Source organism: Pyxicephalus adspersus, chromosome 5 (assembly GCF_032062135.1).
Source record: "Pyxicephalus adspersus chromosome 5, UCB_Pads_2.0, whole genome shotgun sequence".
Classification (NCBI taxonomy): domain Eukaryota; kingdom Metazoa; phylum Chordata; class Amphibia; order Anura; family Pyxicephalidae; genus Pyxicephalus; species Pyxicephalus adspersus.
Window position 1 is genome coordinate 146,446,698 of NC_092862.1, and position 16,946 is coordinate 146,463,643.

The following is a 16,946-nucleotide window of genomic DNA, read 5'->3' on the forward strand; positions in this document are numbered from 1 at the left end:
TGGTGGGGATTTGCCCCCTATTGGTGAGGTCAGGTACTGATGGTGGGGATTTGGCACTATTGGTGGGGTTAGGTGCTGGTGGTGGGGTTTTGCCCCCTATTGGTGGGGTTAGGTGCTGGTGGTGGGGATTTGCCCCTTTTTGGTGAGATCAGGTGCTGGTGGTGGGGATTTGCCCCTATTGGTGGGGTCAGGTGCTGGTGGTGGGGATTTGCCCCCTATTGGTGGGGTTAGGTGCTGGTGGTGGGGATTTGCCCCTTTTTGGTGCGATCAGGTGCTGGTGCTGGATGAGAAGACCTGGCTCACCATTCCAATTCACCCCAATGGTGTTCAGTAGGGTGAGGTCAGGGCTCTGTGCGGGACACTCGATTTCCTCCACACCCATCTGGTGACCCCATGTCTTTATGGAGCTGGCTTTGTACCCCGGAGCACAGTCATGGGGGGGCAGAAAAGGGTCTTTACCAAACTGTGACCACAAGGCAGGAAGAGCAAACGTGTCTACAATGTCTTTGTATGATGGAAGATTACCGGGACCCTCCACTGGGAACACCTGGACCCCATTGTTGGGAAGGGGGTCATATACATTTGTCTGTACAGTAGCCGGGGTCACGAATTCTCAAACCTTTGTCTAGAGAGTTTAGAATACTTTCCCTAAATACCCCTAAAACCTCATGGTAACCCTAAACTTTCTAACACCTGACTCTCTCATGGCAGCTGTGCCAAATCCTCCCCAAATGTGATGACAACTTTATACCAATTCCCCAATCCAGTGACACGGCCCAGGGAATGAGTATAGGTGCTCAAAACAGAACTGCAGGAGATGGGAATGATGTCAGTATTCTGCTTTATGCTACGTACGCATGTGAAATATTACTATTAATAATAATAAGGATCGTAGGACCTTTCCAACAACAAAAGACTGAAGAATGAGCACTGTACATATAGCGTCTGCTCTATGGAGGGGGGGGCGAATGACATGGCGGCACCCCGCTGCTCTCTTCCCTTCACAATCGTTTGATGTATACGTGATGTATATGATGGATACACCAGGACGGATCCATGGACGTCAAGCGCTGTACACACGCCAGATTCTCATTCGATATCAACCCTGAGGCAATTATCGGGCGAGAATCCACTGATGCCTCTGGCGTGAGTACCTAGCCTATAGACATGTAGGATGGGGGGTGATAAATAAATGGCCGCAGACCTATCACTACAATTCTTACTTTATATAGAAGGATGGATAACCCTTCTATATGAAGTACAAATGTGTTTTTTCATTTCATTACAAAAAAAAAGTCTAAGCCCCCAATTTCTTTCTGTCCCTACCACCATGCCGGTAAAGACTGAATGGAAGCGCAAAGCCTCTTGTGATACGAACCGTCATGAATCTCAAGAGGCTTCGGGCTGCTCTTTCTGCACATGCCCGAAGATCAGTCATGTGTACAAGGAGCTTTTATTATTAAACAGGATCTTTATAGCGCCAACATATCATGCAGCGCTGTACATTAAATAGGGGTTGCAATTGACAGATACAGACAGTGACACAGGAGACGGAGAGGGACCCTGCCCTGAAGAGCTTACAATCTAGGAGGTGGGGGAAGTAAAACAGAATAGGAGGGGGGATATGTAGTGGTAGGAAGTGGTGAGGGTTTTAAAAGACAGAAGAAGACGGGTAAGCAAGTTTGAAAAAATGAGTTTTGAGTGCTCTTTTAAACAAAGTGCCAATCTCATGCATGCACAGTGCAATTGGCACTTTTTTTTTTTTTTACAACTACAGCATGCTATGCCACCCGATCATGTGCAGTACAAGATCAGGTGACAAAGCTAAAGGAAGAAGGAACCAGGACAATGGCGGAGCACAGCTCCAGAGGGATCTCTAGAAGAAGGGTTTTTATTTTAGTTCTGCTTTGAGCTGATAAAACATTCTGAGTATGTGGTATAATTTTTCTCCTAACTGATATAAGTGCAATTTATTTTTTTCATCTGCAGGTCTCTATGCCTATCAAAACCTCCCTAAACCTCAACCACTTTGATGATTTCTCAGAGGTCCACAGGCTTCTCTGTAAACATGACCTGAAAATCTATGCAGAGACACCATCCAGTCTTTTCATTGAAGGGGATTTCCTAAATCTGAGTCAATGCCGTGATGACCTGTATAAGATAATGAACAGTTCTCTCCTCTCAGAGCAATATAAGGAGAATACAACGTCCAGCGTAGACAAAGATTTCACAACAGAGTACGGGTTAGATGACCATCATCGTGTCTCCAGAGAGGTCAGCGTACAAAAGTCAAGTGGTAAACAAAGTCCAGCAAAGGGTTCGCCTGACATGTATAAAAACCCTGACCGAAACCCATCACCTAGGCCAAGAAGGAGATCAGAGTCTTCACTGGTGGAGAATGATGGCAACATATCTACAGGTGATAACAACAGATCACCATACATAAAACCGTATTTGGGCCATCATGCACAGACAATTCATAACTTTAGTAGCTACTGCCAATGGAAAGCCAAGGACTCATCTTTATATAATTCATTCTCTATTACAAAGCACACCCGGAGCAAAATTGCAGCAAACCTAAATATTTCTCCAGCACCAACCAAGAGGATTTTATCAGATGAGGAAAGAGGATCAGGTGAGAACTCACCGCTGACCAGCGGTGGAAATTCATCTGACAGCTCAGGATTAGGCAGTCACACATTTACCAGCACACAGTTTGGGGATGACATGGCTGATTTTAGACAAGCTAACAGAACCTTTGCAGCTGATTCCAGCACCAATCAAAGCAAATACAAAGGCATTAATGAAGATGAAGCCACCTACAACCCAATGAGCACCATGAAAAATCCCACCAGTTTGAACCCTGGAGAACCCAAAAACCCATCTGCAGACGACTTCACCGACAATCCAAAGACCACTATGAAATATCTCACCAGTTTGAACCCTGGACAACCCATAAACCCATCTGCAGACGACATCACCTACAATCCAAAGACCACCATAAAATATCCCACCAGTCTGAACCCTGGACAGCCCAAGAAATTATCTGCAGACGACATCACCTACAATTCAAAGACCACCATGAAAAATCCCACCAGTAAGGATCCTGGGCAACCCAAGAACATATCTGCAGACGACATCACCTACAATCCAAAAAGCACCATGAAATATCCAACCAGTATGAACCCTGGTATGTACTCTTCTTTGAGGAAAATAAGATCAAAGCTTTCCTTGATGAGGCTGATGTGGAAATGAAAACAGAAAAGGGTGAGGGCTTTTACACAGTCATCTTGACAGCCAAAAAACCCACTGACCCATTTCTATTCTACAGAGTTGCTAAAGAAATTTCACAAATCTTTCAGAAATTTCAGGATTCGCTCCGAATTGAAACCATTACCACGTCTTCTCTTTCCTCTTCTGAGACTGAAGAGCTGATATTGTATCTCTTTCATTGTGGCATCTTCCCAATAAAACATAGGAATACACTGGAAGTGACTGGCTGTTCCAAAGACCTCCTTAAATTCCTGGAGAAGTGGGCATCAGCCAAGGGTGACTTTTCCAAATTTAAGGATCTTACTAATCTAGGCGTTGCATCCGGTGCCCAGACCCAGAAGCCAGGATTAAAGGAGCGCACTGGAGAATCTGGTGCCAATGGAAGAAGCAGAAGGCCAGATATAAAGAGTCGTAGTAAGACGATTGGTCCTCCTCCCTGGCACTAGGTGTATTATACACTGACTACTGGCATTACCAGCACAACTCCACAGGTACTGATAATGACAGTTTTGGACAAAGTGGGAAGGATTATAAAGTCATTTGGGTTATTATTCCTGTTTATTTTACTTCCATTGTGGTCCTTGAAAAAGAAGTGTGTAAAAATCTACAACTGGGGACCATTTGCTTTTTGACGGGTAAGCATAATATTATCCTTAAGGTTTCATTTGCTGCATGAGTCCCTGTTAAGGAATCTCCGTACCTTTCGTATGATGAAGACAGAACGTAAGGTAAAAGCTCCAAAACAGGGAAATGGATGGCAGTGATCTTGAGAAAATTGTGAGTGAAGTCAGAACCCCTTGTGGTTGGAGCCAGGTTTTGATGAAAGCTTGTGCACATTCCTAAGCTTTCCATCTCCCTAAAATTCTAGTCACCTGATTGCCTTATTGATTCTCTGCTTTCATAAACAAATATGCAGTTCTGTGGATTGACTTCATTGGTCGCATGCAGGCTCTGGGTTTGTAAAGTTTGAAAAGAGGGCATTTGCATGACAGCCAGCAAGCTAGCAGTTTCAGAAAATCATATATAGTGGCGTCCATATTTCTTCCTTGAAGGTCCGTCCATTACAGAAGCACACATGGATGTGTATAAAAAGAACTTAGCTAAATTAGTCAAGGGTTTATTAGATTGGTAGGTAAAATGTCGTTTCCACAATAAGTCATATACATTGTATTCCCTCTTTAACTGTAATTTTAACTAGAGGTTTTCCACTGCTACACCAAAAATGGAAAGGTAAGCAAAAAAACAAAAATCCGTACTGACAACTAAGATCCATGAGGTCACCCAGCAGCGTTTTCAGCACCGTACTGACCATAACAATGGGGATTCCACACAAGCTTCGTAGTTGGATGCCGCACAGAAAGTGGCCATGCTGTTCCATGTAGGGATAGTTTCCGCACCTTATGCAAAACCTTTGAACTCTGCAGAAATAAAACCAAGCGGTCATAAGAAGTGCCAGGCCCTGCACTGCGTCACAGCTAGGAAACCTAAAAAACACCTGCACAGGTCAAGTCTGCATTTAGTTTACATTAAAACTTTCATTTTGTTCTAAAGAACTTCTATTCATCATTAGGTAAGTTTGTGTGGTTTTGAAGAAAGAATTCAGTATAGGAATTTGTTATTTCTAGTTTCTTCCATACACACAGGTCAATTTTTCAACCAAAAAGATTGAACGAGTAGGACAATGTACCCGGGGAAGGTGGTGAGGTTTATAATTTTATACCTATAGTTTAATTGTTAATCAGGATTCTACTGCATTCGGGGTCCCGTTGCTGAATTCCTTCTGTTTGTGCTTTTTTACCCTTACAGAAGGTGATAAAAACTAACACTATATCGTTTACCAAATTCTGATTAGCAGGTAAATCCTCCAATAGGAGACCTCTGTTGGGGAGAAGTCTCTAAGTGGGGGGTTTTTATTCCTGAACAGGACAGGTAAAAAAAAGAGGGGGTGGAGGTTGCTGACTATCCCGACCTGAAAAAGCATTGTATGACCTGAGAGGATCTGTGACTGAGGATTGGAGGCCTGCAGGAGATAAGTAAAACTTTTTTAATGTTCCCCAACACCAATATTTACCCCTTGCAGTCGGGAGGGGGTGAGCCCATTTTGAGAATAGTTTAGTCATTCCCGAGTTTAGTTTTATGGACACATTCCATATGAAATATATATATTGGAGGTTGCTAACTTTTCCCTACCTAATCCTAGGAAAGATAAAGCCTTGTAAATGATGACCCGAGAGGATCTGTGACTTAGAAATGGTTATAAGGACACCGGCAGGAAGTGAGTAAAACTTTTTTTTTGTTCCCTTGGACCAGCATTTACCCCCTCACAGTCAGGGGTGTGTGGGCCCCTTTTCGAGGCTAGTTTAGTCAATCCCGAGTTTCGTTTTGTGGACACAATACCCACCTACATTTCATGTGCACAATGCTTTTTTTTATCTATGCAACTTTACAGAAATCATTTTCTATTTTCTAAGCGTTAGTGCAGACCGGCGGCGCGGTTACGGCTTCTGTACACCCCGGACCACACCTGCGGGTGAGACGTTCCATGTAGCATCTCACCGGTGCCCACCCATAGGCAAGGGGCAGTGCCCACCCATAGGCAAGGGGCAGTGAGCAGTCTACTACTTCCAACTATAAAATATTCAAACACACATTGGCATTGGTGGTCTGGTTGGTGCCGGCTTTCAGGAGCCACACAGGAATCGCTGATCCCGCCGTCTGTCTACACAAACCCCCAATATAACAAGCAAACCCATACATAATGTTTGATTTATATTTACACTGGTGGCAACACAGTAGGTTTTGCCGACCTATAACGCACTTTTTATTGTCAGTTTTCTGTGCATAAAAATGTTTGTGTGAAGAATTTAAATAAAGATTTGTAGAATTTATATTTGGAGCATTATGATTGGATGGGGTAGAGTAGATCTGAGTATATCTAAACCATAAATGCCCCAACCCCAAGATCTGGGGGCTGAAATGTTTTCAGGTGAGTTACAGAAAATTCCTGAACAGAAATGTAACTGAAATATCCAATATTGTGCTATTGAATGTGAACTACAGAACATCTCCCTAAATCATAGAGAGGGGAAGAAGCTGCACTGTTCTATCATAGAGTATGGCTCCATGCGGTCCTAGCTGACCACATTGTGCCATAGATGGAGAAACAACAAATATGAATGTAGAAAAGTGTTTTGTTGTAGCGTTGGCACTGAACTCTGGGGAATTAAAAATTAAATAATCAAATGCATGCAGATTTGTTTTTATATACAGGTAGTCCCCGGGTTACATACGAGATGTAGGTTTGTTCTTGGTTGGGGGAGGTTGGTTTGTGTCAGTTACTAAACTGCAGCAGAGAAAAATGACATCACTTGCCCTGCAAAGCTGTGTGAATCTCGGGACTGGATGAGAGATAAATCCGTATAATTATTCTGTGTATTTATCTCGGTGCGTCCGATCACTGCTCTGCATTCATGGCGGCGCTGCCAGTTCATTAGAATGGAAGCTGCAGCCTCTGAGCTGCAGGGCGGTCACATGACCTTTGGTAGTATGAAGAGGTTGGGGAAGCTAAAAAAGAATGCATTGGGTATCAGAGGTGTAGGGGAAAGGGAGATGGAGAGAGATGAGGGTGTAGGGGTTAAAGGACATGTAAAGAAGTGAATAGAAGAAGTGAATAAGTAAGGAGTGGTGAAGGGATAAAGGAAACGAGGTGGAGGGGAAGAAGGTGGAGGCAGTATAAAAGAAGATGTTGGGCAAGGGTCTGCAAACTTTTATGGCCACTAGGCCATTTCAGGGGTGGGCAAGAGCACACTGGGCCAGACTCTGAGTCCCTTCCTAATGGCTCTGCCCCCAGAGAACGCCCCCTGAAATCCCTCACCTTCGTATGCATTGGGGAGGAGAGGGATTTACCTTCAGGAAGCGTTACCTATTTACCGCGGACCGTGACGGCGGAAGTATTAGGCCTCCTGCGGTAAAGAGGGGAACTACAGCAAGGAGGCAGCACCGGAGGACCGGCGACTCCAGCTCCCGTAGATCCTAACGCCCCTTGGCAGATCCGACCGGCAGCCGAACGAACGAACTACCGGCTAGGCCGTATCTGGCCTAAAGGCCGAAGTTTGCCGACCCCTGAGTTAGAAGAAGATGTAGGGGGAGGTGGAAAAAAAGAACGGTGATAGAGGAAGTGTAGAGAGATAAAGATGGTGTAGGGGGAAAGATGTGGAAGAGATGTAACAAACACATTACTACGCTGGAACATCCTCCATATTCACCAGATTTGGCACTTTTAGACTTTTTTCTAAATTGAAATCTGTGATAAAAGGAAGACGCTTTGTGTGAATGGATGCAGGAAAAAACATCAGAAACTGATCTGCTCCTCACCTTCCACCAGTGGGAAACAAGACGACATCAGTGCTCATATATTGAAGGGGACAAACATTAGAATTGTCAGAAATATAAGTTATTATATCAGTCTTTTATTTATTAGACAGACCTTGTTTATTAGAGCCTCCATGGATGGCAATAGATTGTGTACTACTCCCTGTGCACACCAGGTGGCAGCACACTGTACAAGGTCCGGGGTAACACAATGATTTGTGACTCTGAAAGCTGAACTTTACAAAAACACAAGCAATGCAGATCTGCAAGAATTCAATCTTCATTATTACCAAACCTTTCTTACACAGTGGCCATCTTGGGAACACAAATTTGTCCATGATTAGCACTGACTGGTGTGGCCTAACCTTGTGATCATCACAATTTCTTATTATAGTGATCACAACCCAGTTACTGAAGCTCCAATTTCCCCAAAATGTCATCGGTCCAATGACTGGGTTATGTTGGGTGTTGGATTCTCACAATCACATGTGCATCCGGCAGATCAGAGGCAATAAGAAGTGACAGAAGTGAGAGTTGGTGCCGGCACAGAATCCTGAACCCAACAACTAAAACTCCTCATGTCAGCTGTAATCTACTTCACAGGCCAAGGGTTCAGGTTTTCTTTCCTTCCTGCTGAAGCATACGGAGTGCCGCCCTCTTCTGCATACCCGACCCCGGTGACATTCACCCTGCAACCGGTGGGAGCCAAAAAATTGCAGCTTTTCCTTTTTGGATATCTTGGACCCCATTCACACAGCTGAAGTCAGCATTGTCAATACAAAAAGAAGACCGGCGCCAACTTACCCAACCGCACCCCAATGCCCAATACCAGTACCCCAATGCAAGGCAGCGCAGCTCCAACATGTAATGAGCTGATATAGTCACATATGAATCTCAGCCTTGGTCATCATCATCCTCACTCATCATCATCCTCACTCATCATACTCCTCTGTCATCATTATCCTCATTCATCATACTCCTCACTCATCATACCCCTCTGTCATCATCATCCTCACCTATCCATGTCTTCTCCATGAATGGCCCATCTATGGCCCATCTATAGCTTGTCTATTGCCTATCCATGTCTTCTCCATGAATGGCCCATCTATGACCCGTCAATGACCCATCTATGGCTTGTCCATTGCCTAATTACTGCTTTTTTATGACCTGTGTATGACTCATCTATGGCCTGCCATTGGCCTATCTATGACCCATACATGGCCCAGCTATGGCTTGTCTATGGTCTTTTATGGCTTGTCTATGACCCATCTATGACTTGTCTGTGGTTCATCTATGGCTTGCTATTGGCCCATCCATGACCCATCTATGGCTTGCCATTGGCCCATCCATGACCCACCTATGGCTTGTCTATGGTCTTTTATCGCTTGTCTCTGACCCATCTATGACCTGTCTATAGCCCATCTAAAGCTTGCCATTGGTCCATCTATGGCTTGTCTATGGTCTTTCTTTGGCTTATTCATAGCCCATCTTTGGTCTCTATCTGACCTGTCTTTGTCTCGTCTATGACTCATATATCATTTGTCTATTGACCATCTATGTCTTGTCAATGGCCTATCCATGGGTTGTTTATGGCCCACCTATGGCTTGTCTATGGCCCGTCTATCGTTGAGATGTGCGCGGGTGGGGGGGGTCTGACATATTTTCACCCAAATATTATACAGTCTTAGGTGAATTATCCTGGGGGTGATATAATATATGCAGAGAATTATTGGCTGGGATATTGTGATACACACACATTCTTTATTTCTTTATGATTCCCCTGCTCCTGTAACTGGCTGAGCACCTTGGTCAAGGTTCTGCCCAAAACTGGAAGCCAAATTATATGCATCCCCTGCAAAGTCTTTATATCAGAATATACCCAGCCGTGTCATTTCTCCACATTTTGTCATTAGGTTGCATATTTCCATGATTGTCCTCACTGAGTTGGTAAATCCACCCAGGACGAAGATGGTGACCCTGGATGATGCCTGAATAAAGATGGTGCAGGTGCCAGCATTGTCAGGAGGAGTCATGTGATCTCTGTGATATTTGTCGGACATCTATATTTGGTATATGAGGCGGCACCTCACCTTCACCGGTAGTGAAATATAGAATTCATAAACTAATTCAGCTTCAGAGATATTGAATAACAGGAAGTAAAATGACGTCTCGGCCAAATTCATCAGCCACACCTTGTGACCGCACACAACCCGGCACATGGGGTGTCTCCTAAATAAAATGATGAAATGTCCCCCTCCTCTAATGATGTCACTGAATGAATCGATTCTGTGACTTTGTATTCCTCTTTGTCTCTGTGCTCCTTTCTGTGGAAATCAGGGTGGTGGGCGGAGCTATCGGGGTGCTGTACACAGCTTCCTGGGAGCATCACAGCATCCAGGCTCAGTACTCCTACAAGAGCAAACAGTGGGTGGAGTTTTGGGAGGAGTTATGCAAATACTAAAATATTTTGGTAAATGGATGTTGGTTTGGAGGAGGGGCAGTCCTAGGCAGACTTAATTTGCATACAGACTCTTCTAGGTAACGCCCACATATGCTGAGTTTCCATGACTGATTGAGCTGAAATCCAATCAATAAAAAGGGGCGAGGCCTGGGCAGGGAGGGGCTAGATGATGCTGGATGTCCTCTAGCTGGGAAATTAGGCGGAGTCTATCTGACTTGCTGCAGCTTCTAATGAACATTGTAAGCAGCTCACTGTATGCAGTGAAAATTAAATGGAAGCGATTGCAGGCCATGAAGGGGTCGGTTGAACTGTGTGAGGCTGAAAGGGAGGTTGGGGGGCAGATTTATTAAAAGGAAAGGGCAGATTTATTGAATATAGGAAATAGGCTGCAAATAAAATGAATGTTTTTGAATCCGGTAAGTATTACTGAGAAAATATTTGTGTGATGCACAGACATGAAAATATGGAACAGCAAAAGTGACCCAATGTAAAAGTCCCATCAATCAATATGGAATGAATGTTCCTGAGCGGTGACACCGACGGCTGTGACGGGTTCTGTGGGTTGTCTTATCTGTGTAGCAGATGTGCAGACTGCGCTGTCCCCGCTCTCATCAGCTTCCCTCCTGTATGACAAGTCCTCTCTCCGCCTTCAAACCGCAGCAGGAAGTGGCGACGGCCTCTGTCAGCCTCTCACTGTGGTTCCTGCACAGTCCTTGAGAAGCCTGCAGACACCCCACATGTCCTGTGCACCCCTCTGATTCCGGAGTTACACCTGGGCCAGCATGGCGGAGCAGGAGAGCCTGGAGTTCGGCAAGGCGGACTTTGTGCTGCTGGATAATGTCACCATGGAGGAGTTCATGGCCAACCTGAAGCTCAGGTAATTCCCAGGGTTCTTCTATTCTCTGTGTGCTGATTGGCTGAGCTCAGCCCGGAATGCCGGTGGCCCTGCAGAGAGATCACAGCCGCCAATGCAGAGATTTTGATTATTTTTGAAGGAATTTTTTGGATTTTGCAAAGTGAAAATAAACTTCAATTGATAGTGCAGCTTAAAACACAGCGCCATTTTTATTTCAGCATCACAATTCACCCTTCCTGGTGGAATCATGGCCCGGTTGGTTATTTCTTCTCTTCTTTCATCGAACTGCTGCAGGCTCTTGAAGTATAGATGTTCAGCTTTGTTTTGATGCTGTGGGGTGTGTCACCATTATATACCTTGAGAGCCTGTGGGCCTGGTAGCATTGCCCTGCCCCGCGGTGTGCTGTGATTTCTAGTCACAAAATCTATGCTGGTGCATTCCATTGGGGGGCGCTCTAAATGTCTCTAAATGAAATGCACGTTGCGGTAACTGGCGCTCCATTGCAGCAGCAGACCGGTGTGATTGGGGCTTCAGATTGAACCCCCATTGTATGCAGTCTCTAATGGATTGAAACAAACACAATGCCCCTGGTAGTCAGGCACCATGTGATCATTGCCTAGGCTTTGTGTCACATGATGGGAGTACAGGAATAATGTCTATGTATTGCATGTATTGAAAATGATGATGTGAGGTAGTAACACAGGAGGGAGGGCCAGATGTAGTTTATTTTCTTTGGGGGGGGCCAAAAAAAGGACCTTAAGGGCCAGATTTGGACCCCGGGCCAGAGTTTTGCACCCCTGCCCTAACCCAACCCCACTCTTCCCTACCCTATTCTAATGCTAACCCAACTCTATCCTAAGCCTACCCGACCCTAGCGCTAACCCTTCCCTATCCCAACCCGACCCTAACTCTGGCGCTGAACCCCATCCTTACCTCGGTTCCATAAGTGGAATAAAGTCCCACAGCCCAGTTTGATGGTCATTACCGGCCATGTTGCAGTAAAACTTTCTTCCCGGGCTGATTGCTCTCCTGCTGCTCACATGGGGGCTGGGATACCCGGTGCATTGCAGCTTTCCCTGCTGCTGCCGAGATTGAATGAACTCCAGCATGGGACCTGCACCATCCTGACCCGGCCCGGAACAAGATGGTGGCACCCTGCGACAGCATTGGAACAGGTGAATGTATTTAAAAAATTGCAATCAGGCAGGTTAGATACTTATTAAAGGAGAGACATCACCTGTCCTTATCCGCAACAAAGAATCTGACTGGACGCATTTTTTTAAAGGGTTTAATTTCCCTCTAACTCTAACTATGGGTCCAACGCCTAAATTAAGTCTACACGGACTGTTTCCCCAGCATATAAACACCCATCTCTGAGATTTTATTATTATTAATAAACAGGATTTATATAGCGCCAACATATTACGCAGCGCTGTACATTAAATACGGGTTGCAGACAGTGACACATTAGGAGGGGACTCTGCCCCGAAGAGCTTACAATTCCCATGCCAATAGGCAAGTTCACAGCATTTTGTTGATGGGATGAAAAAAAATGACATCCTGCAGCTTTTGGAAAGTGTTAAAATACCCAAAAAACATCCAAAAATGCCAATAAACACCTAAAAGCTTTGGACTTTTTGAAAAAAGTTTTGAACTTTGGCAATTTTGGACTTTTTTATCACTACTTTTTTTACTTTATATAAAAGGGTAGAAAAGCCCTTAAAAAAATCCAAGGGGAGACCTCTCCCCTTCTGTCAGTAAAGACTGAATGGGAAGCCCGGACCCGCTTGGGACACCAAAGTCAGGAGGCTGAGCGCATGCGCAGAAGAAGCTCTCCTTTACTGTAAAATAAAAAACCAATAAGTTCTGATCTCATGCATGCACAAAGATATCATCAGTTGATTTACCGCATTTTCTGTAAGCACCCGATCTCATCCGGTGACTTGGAAGAAGAACCCGGAGGAAGATGGCAGCGCCCAGTGTCCAACCCACACAGGAACAAAGAAGGAAGACAGAACGGCGCTGGAACCTTCTGAACAAGGATTGCAGAGGGATCAACAGTCATATTTCTTTGTTTAAAGCCTTTAAAAAACTCAAACGAAAGCTGTATGAGCATGCACAGTTTTTATTAATTAATGCCAGTGTAGTTCACATTTGCGGTGCAGTTGCCACTTCCTCGTGCCAGGGAATCACTATCATTCAGAAGAAGTTTTGTGTAGCTCCGTATGGAATGAATAGGGGAGGCGGTGAACAGTACAGTACCGCTCACTGCCACCAGGTGGCAAATGTGCCCATGCTGCTTCTTTAAGAACCGGGTGGGAGTCGGTGAGCCGCTGGCAAGGTGCCAATCACAGGAAGCCGCATGGAATCGCTCGATCCAAACGTAGGTCCGACCCAAGCCTTAGCCTCACCCTAGCCATTGGATCATCACAGCACCGCCGATACGCCAATCTGAGGACTTGTTATTTGTCCCAGGTATCATCCCTGGGGAGTTTCTCTGATATTTACCCGTAATGATTATTATTTCATCCCACTGATAATCTTTCATCCACCTTTGCTCATTGCCGTCATGTCTGTCCTCAGGTTTGAGCGCGGCAGAATCTACACGTACATCGGAGAGGTGGTGGTGTCGGTGAACCCCTACAAGTCCATGGATCTGTACGGGAAGGAAATGATTGAATATTACCGTGGGAGAGAATTGTACGAGAGACCGCCGCACCTGTACGCCATCGCCGACGCAGCATACAAGGCCATGAAACGCCGGGCCAAGGACACCTGTATTGTCATCTCAGGTAGGCTGTTACTGGAGGACTCAATAATAAAGGTGAAGGTGTACAAACATATGCAGCATAGGAGTCCCTAAAGATCAGTTAGTTTCAGGGTTCCCTAGTTGTGTACTTTGGAAGCTGCCCAGTGACCAGTATTGTCCGGGGTCCCCCTATTGACTTATTACACCTTGTTCTGCACTGTGCTGCACCCCCGGCAGGTGAAGCGGGATTACCGGGGGTGCAGAGGCTCCCAGGCTTTATCAGAGCACCTTGCAAGGGGTGATGGGCCGGTGACCACAGCGGCCACCGGACTGCTTTAGTGCAAGTCACGGCCCCTAGGCTCTGCCCATCATGGGCAAGTGGAACAAAAGGCTTCAGTGTAGAGACAGCCAGAGATCCGGGTACCGGGTAGGATGCCAGTGAGAGGTCAGGGCAGGCGACGGGCACAGGTCAGGAATCCAAAATGGCAGAAAATAGCTGTGATACGTCTCGGGCAGCAAGGCTGAGGATCCAGAAACCAGAGCCTGGGATCAGGGGGTAAAAATAAGACTAGCAGCCAATAGTAGGGCAAGATTGGAATCAGGAACTACTCTCATTGGCTGCTGCTCATACTCTGAAATCCCCTCCAGCTGTGCAGGGGATGCTAAGTAAGACAAATCTCTGCACAGCTAAAGGGAGGCTGTGGATGCTGCAAACTGCGGGCGGAGTGCTAACAGCTTCTGTTGTGAAGTGGCCATCTTGGTTTCAGCAGGGCTTTGCTTCCCCATTGCAGAGCCTCCAGCTAGGAAAACAATGAGCAGCACAGTAATAACATCATTAAATCACCAAACCTCATTTTAAATCTGATGGGATCAGCAGTTAGAGGAGCACTTAGATCCCACACTGCAGATGTACAATGAGGCTACAGAACAGAAGTGCCTTGGCACCGGGGACCCGGGAACAGCTAGTCACATGACTATGGACTTTGTACAGCGCTGCGTAATATATTGGTGCTATATAAATACTGTGTAATATTAGTAATAACAGTGAATGTGATAAAGCAATTCAGCAACAACAACAAAAACTGGGCACAAATATGAACTGGGATGATTGAAAGGAGCTGAGGGTATTTCCGGCAGGTCAGGGGGTATATTTCCATGTAAGGGGGTAATACATATACAGCAATCTCTGGTAAAATTTAGATGATTTATGCAATTTTTTGAATTTTCACTACAGCACATTTATTTTATTTTTACATGAGCTTTTTGTTAGTGCAGCCAACATAGAGGGTAGCCACACATTGTATACCTCTGTGCCTCGTCCCATGATTTGATGGACCTGGGGGCAGATTTGGTATTGGGTAAGATAGGCGCGCACCTCCAGACCACATCCTGAGCCAACCTGAAATGATTTGAGTCTTTTTTATAATTAGTTTTATTCTTTATTTTCATTCTCCTGAATCCATATTGAGCTCACACTGCACTTTGTGATGCCTAATAATAATAAATGGTATTTATATAGCGCCAACATATAACGTAGCGTATTTGTTTCCAACACCCATCAGGGACAGAGCCAGATAACCTAAAAGCGTGTTTTTGTATAAGGGGGTCTGAACCTCTGAAACATTCCCTTGTCTGTGTCCTCACTGTGTAGATTCACATTGCTGTGTGTCCTGGTGAATGCTGTGAATGACCTCTGATCACCCCAGGGAACATTCACTCATCACCATTCACTCCACATTCTACATAACAGATCCCGTCTGGTTTTACTTCTCGTTGTTTGATCCTTTGCAGGGTGAAGAACGTTCTCTTGAGATCTAACTGCGTCCTTGAATCTTTCGGAAACGCCAAAACCAATCGGAACGACAATTCCAGCAGATTCGGGAAGTACATGGACATCAACTTCGACTTTAAGGGTGACCCCACCGGCGGACACATCAACAACTACCTGCTAGAAAAGGTGAGGCAAAACGCACGGGGGAATGATTCACCTTCATCTCAAACCACACCCATCCAGGGGGGAAATGGGGGAATTTGCCAAAATAGATCTCACTGGGAAATCACCAATTTCATCCCCCGATGTCTTCTGTGCCAAGTGAAATTTGTAATAAAATATCTCTGCCAGGTAATCTGAATATTATAATAACTCTATTGGCTCAGTGAGATTGATTCATTAAAGTTCTCTAAGGCTGGAGAGGATTCACATTCATAAGTGAATCTGAGCGATCCCGCAAACCTCCGAAGTACCATGAGTGCTATGCCAATATGAGTATCATAGTATTGGGTGAATGTCAGTGTGAACAGAGATGTTACTGGCTTTTATTTCAGAATCCACAGGTTGCCAACATATTCCGCAGCGCAGCTCAATAAACAGGGGTTACAAAGTACAGACAGATACAGACAGTGACACAGGAGGAGGAGAGGACCCTGCCCTGAAGAGCTTACAATCTAGGAGGTGGGGGAAGTATCACACAATAGGAGGGGGATAAGGAATGGTGGGAAGACTGTGTCTTCACATGAGTGGTCAAAGGACCCCTTAGTCTGGGGATCATAGGGAGAAGGACCTCTTAGTCTGGGGATAGTTGGGGGACGGACCCCTTAGTCTGGGGATCATTGGGAGAAAGACCCCTTAGTCTGGTAATTGTTGGGGGAAGGACCCCCTAGTCTGAGGATCGTTGGGAGAAGGACCCCTTAGTTTGGTGATTATTGGGAGAAGGACCCCTTAGTCTGGAGATCATTGGGAGAAGGAGCCCTTAGTCTGGTGATTGTTGGGAGAAGGACCCCGTAGTCTGGTGATTGTTGGGGGAATGACCCCTTAGTCTGGTGATTGTTGAGAGAGGGACCCCTTAGTTTGGTGATTGTTGAGAGAAGGACCCCTTAATCTGGTGATTGTTGGGAGAAGGAGCCCTTAGTTTTGTGATTATTGGGAGAAGGAGCCCTTAGTCTGGGTATTGGTGGGAGAAGGACCCCTTAGTTTGGTGATTGGTGGGAGAAGGACCCCTTAGTCTGGCTAATAGTGGGAGAAGGACCCCTCTAAGGACCCTTTTAAATTGGGGGTCAGTGGGAGAAAAATAACCTTTTGCTGGTGCTCATTGGATGGTCATTGGGAGGAGGTAACCATTGGACTTGTGGCTGGTGAAATGGTATTAACTATCAATAGAGGGGGGCCCCTTTGGTAGACATTGAGAGAAGGGTCCCACCCTGACAACGGTCAGTGAAATGCTCCTTTTGATTGGCTG

General features: G+C 45.5%; 2 protein-coding genes across 2 annotated transcripts in view; both read left to right on the forward strand.

The window, feature by feature from the left end:
- RBM43 (RNA binding motif protein 43) overlaps positions 1–3,255 on the forward strand; it is a 6,326-nt gene extending 3,071 nt beyond the window's left edge. Inside the window, exon 4 of the mRNA XM_072413432.1 lies at positions 1,990–3,255. Coding sequence (XP_072269533.1) covers positions 1,990–3,255 — 1,266 coding nt within the window. The remainder of the gene's footprint in view (positions 1–1,989) is intronic.
- A 7,491-nt stretch (positions 3,256–10,746) lies between these two features.
- The window catches only part of LOC140332140 (unconventional myosin-Ig-like), a 42,261-nt gene continuing 36,061 nt past the window's right edge, over positions 10,747–16,946 (forward strand). Inside the window, exons 1-3 of the mRNA XM_072413433.1 lie at positions 10,747–10,982; positions 13,545–13,785; positions 15,461–15,705. Of these exons, the coding sequence (XP_072269534.1) occupies positions 10,888–10,982; positions 13,545–13,785; positions 15,461–15,705 (581 nt within the window). The 5' untranslated portion in view covers positions 10,747–10,887. The remainder of the gene's footprint in view (positions 10,983–13,544; positions 13,786–15,460; positions 15,706–16,946) is intronic.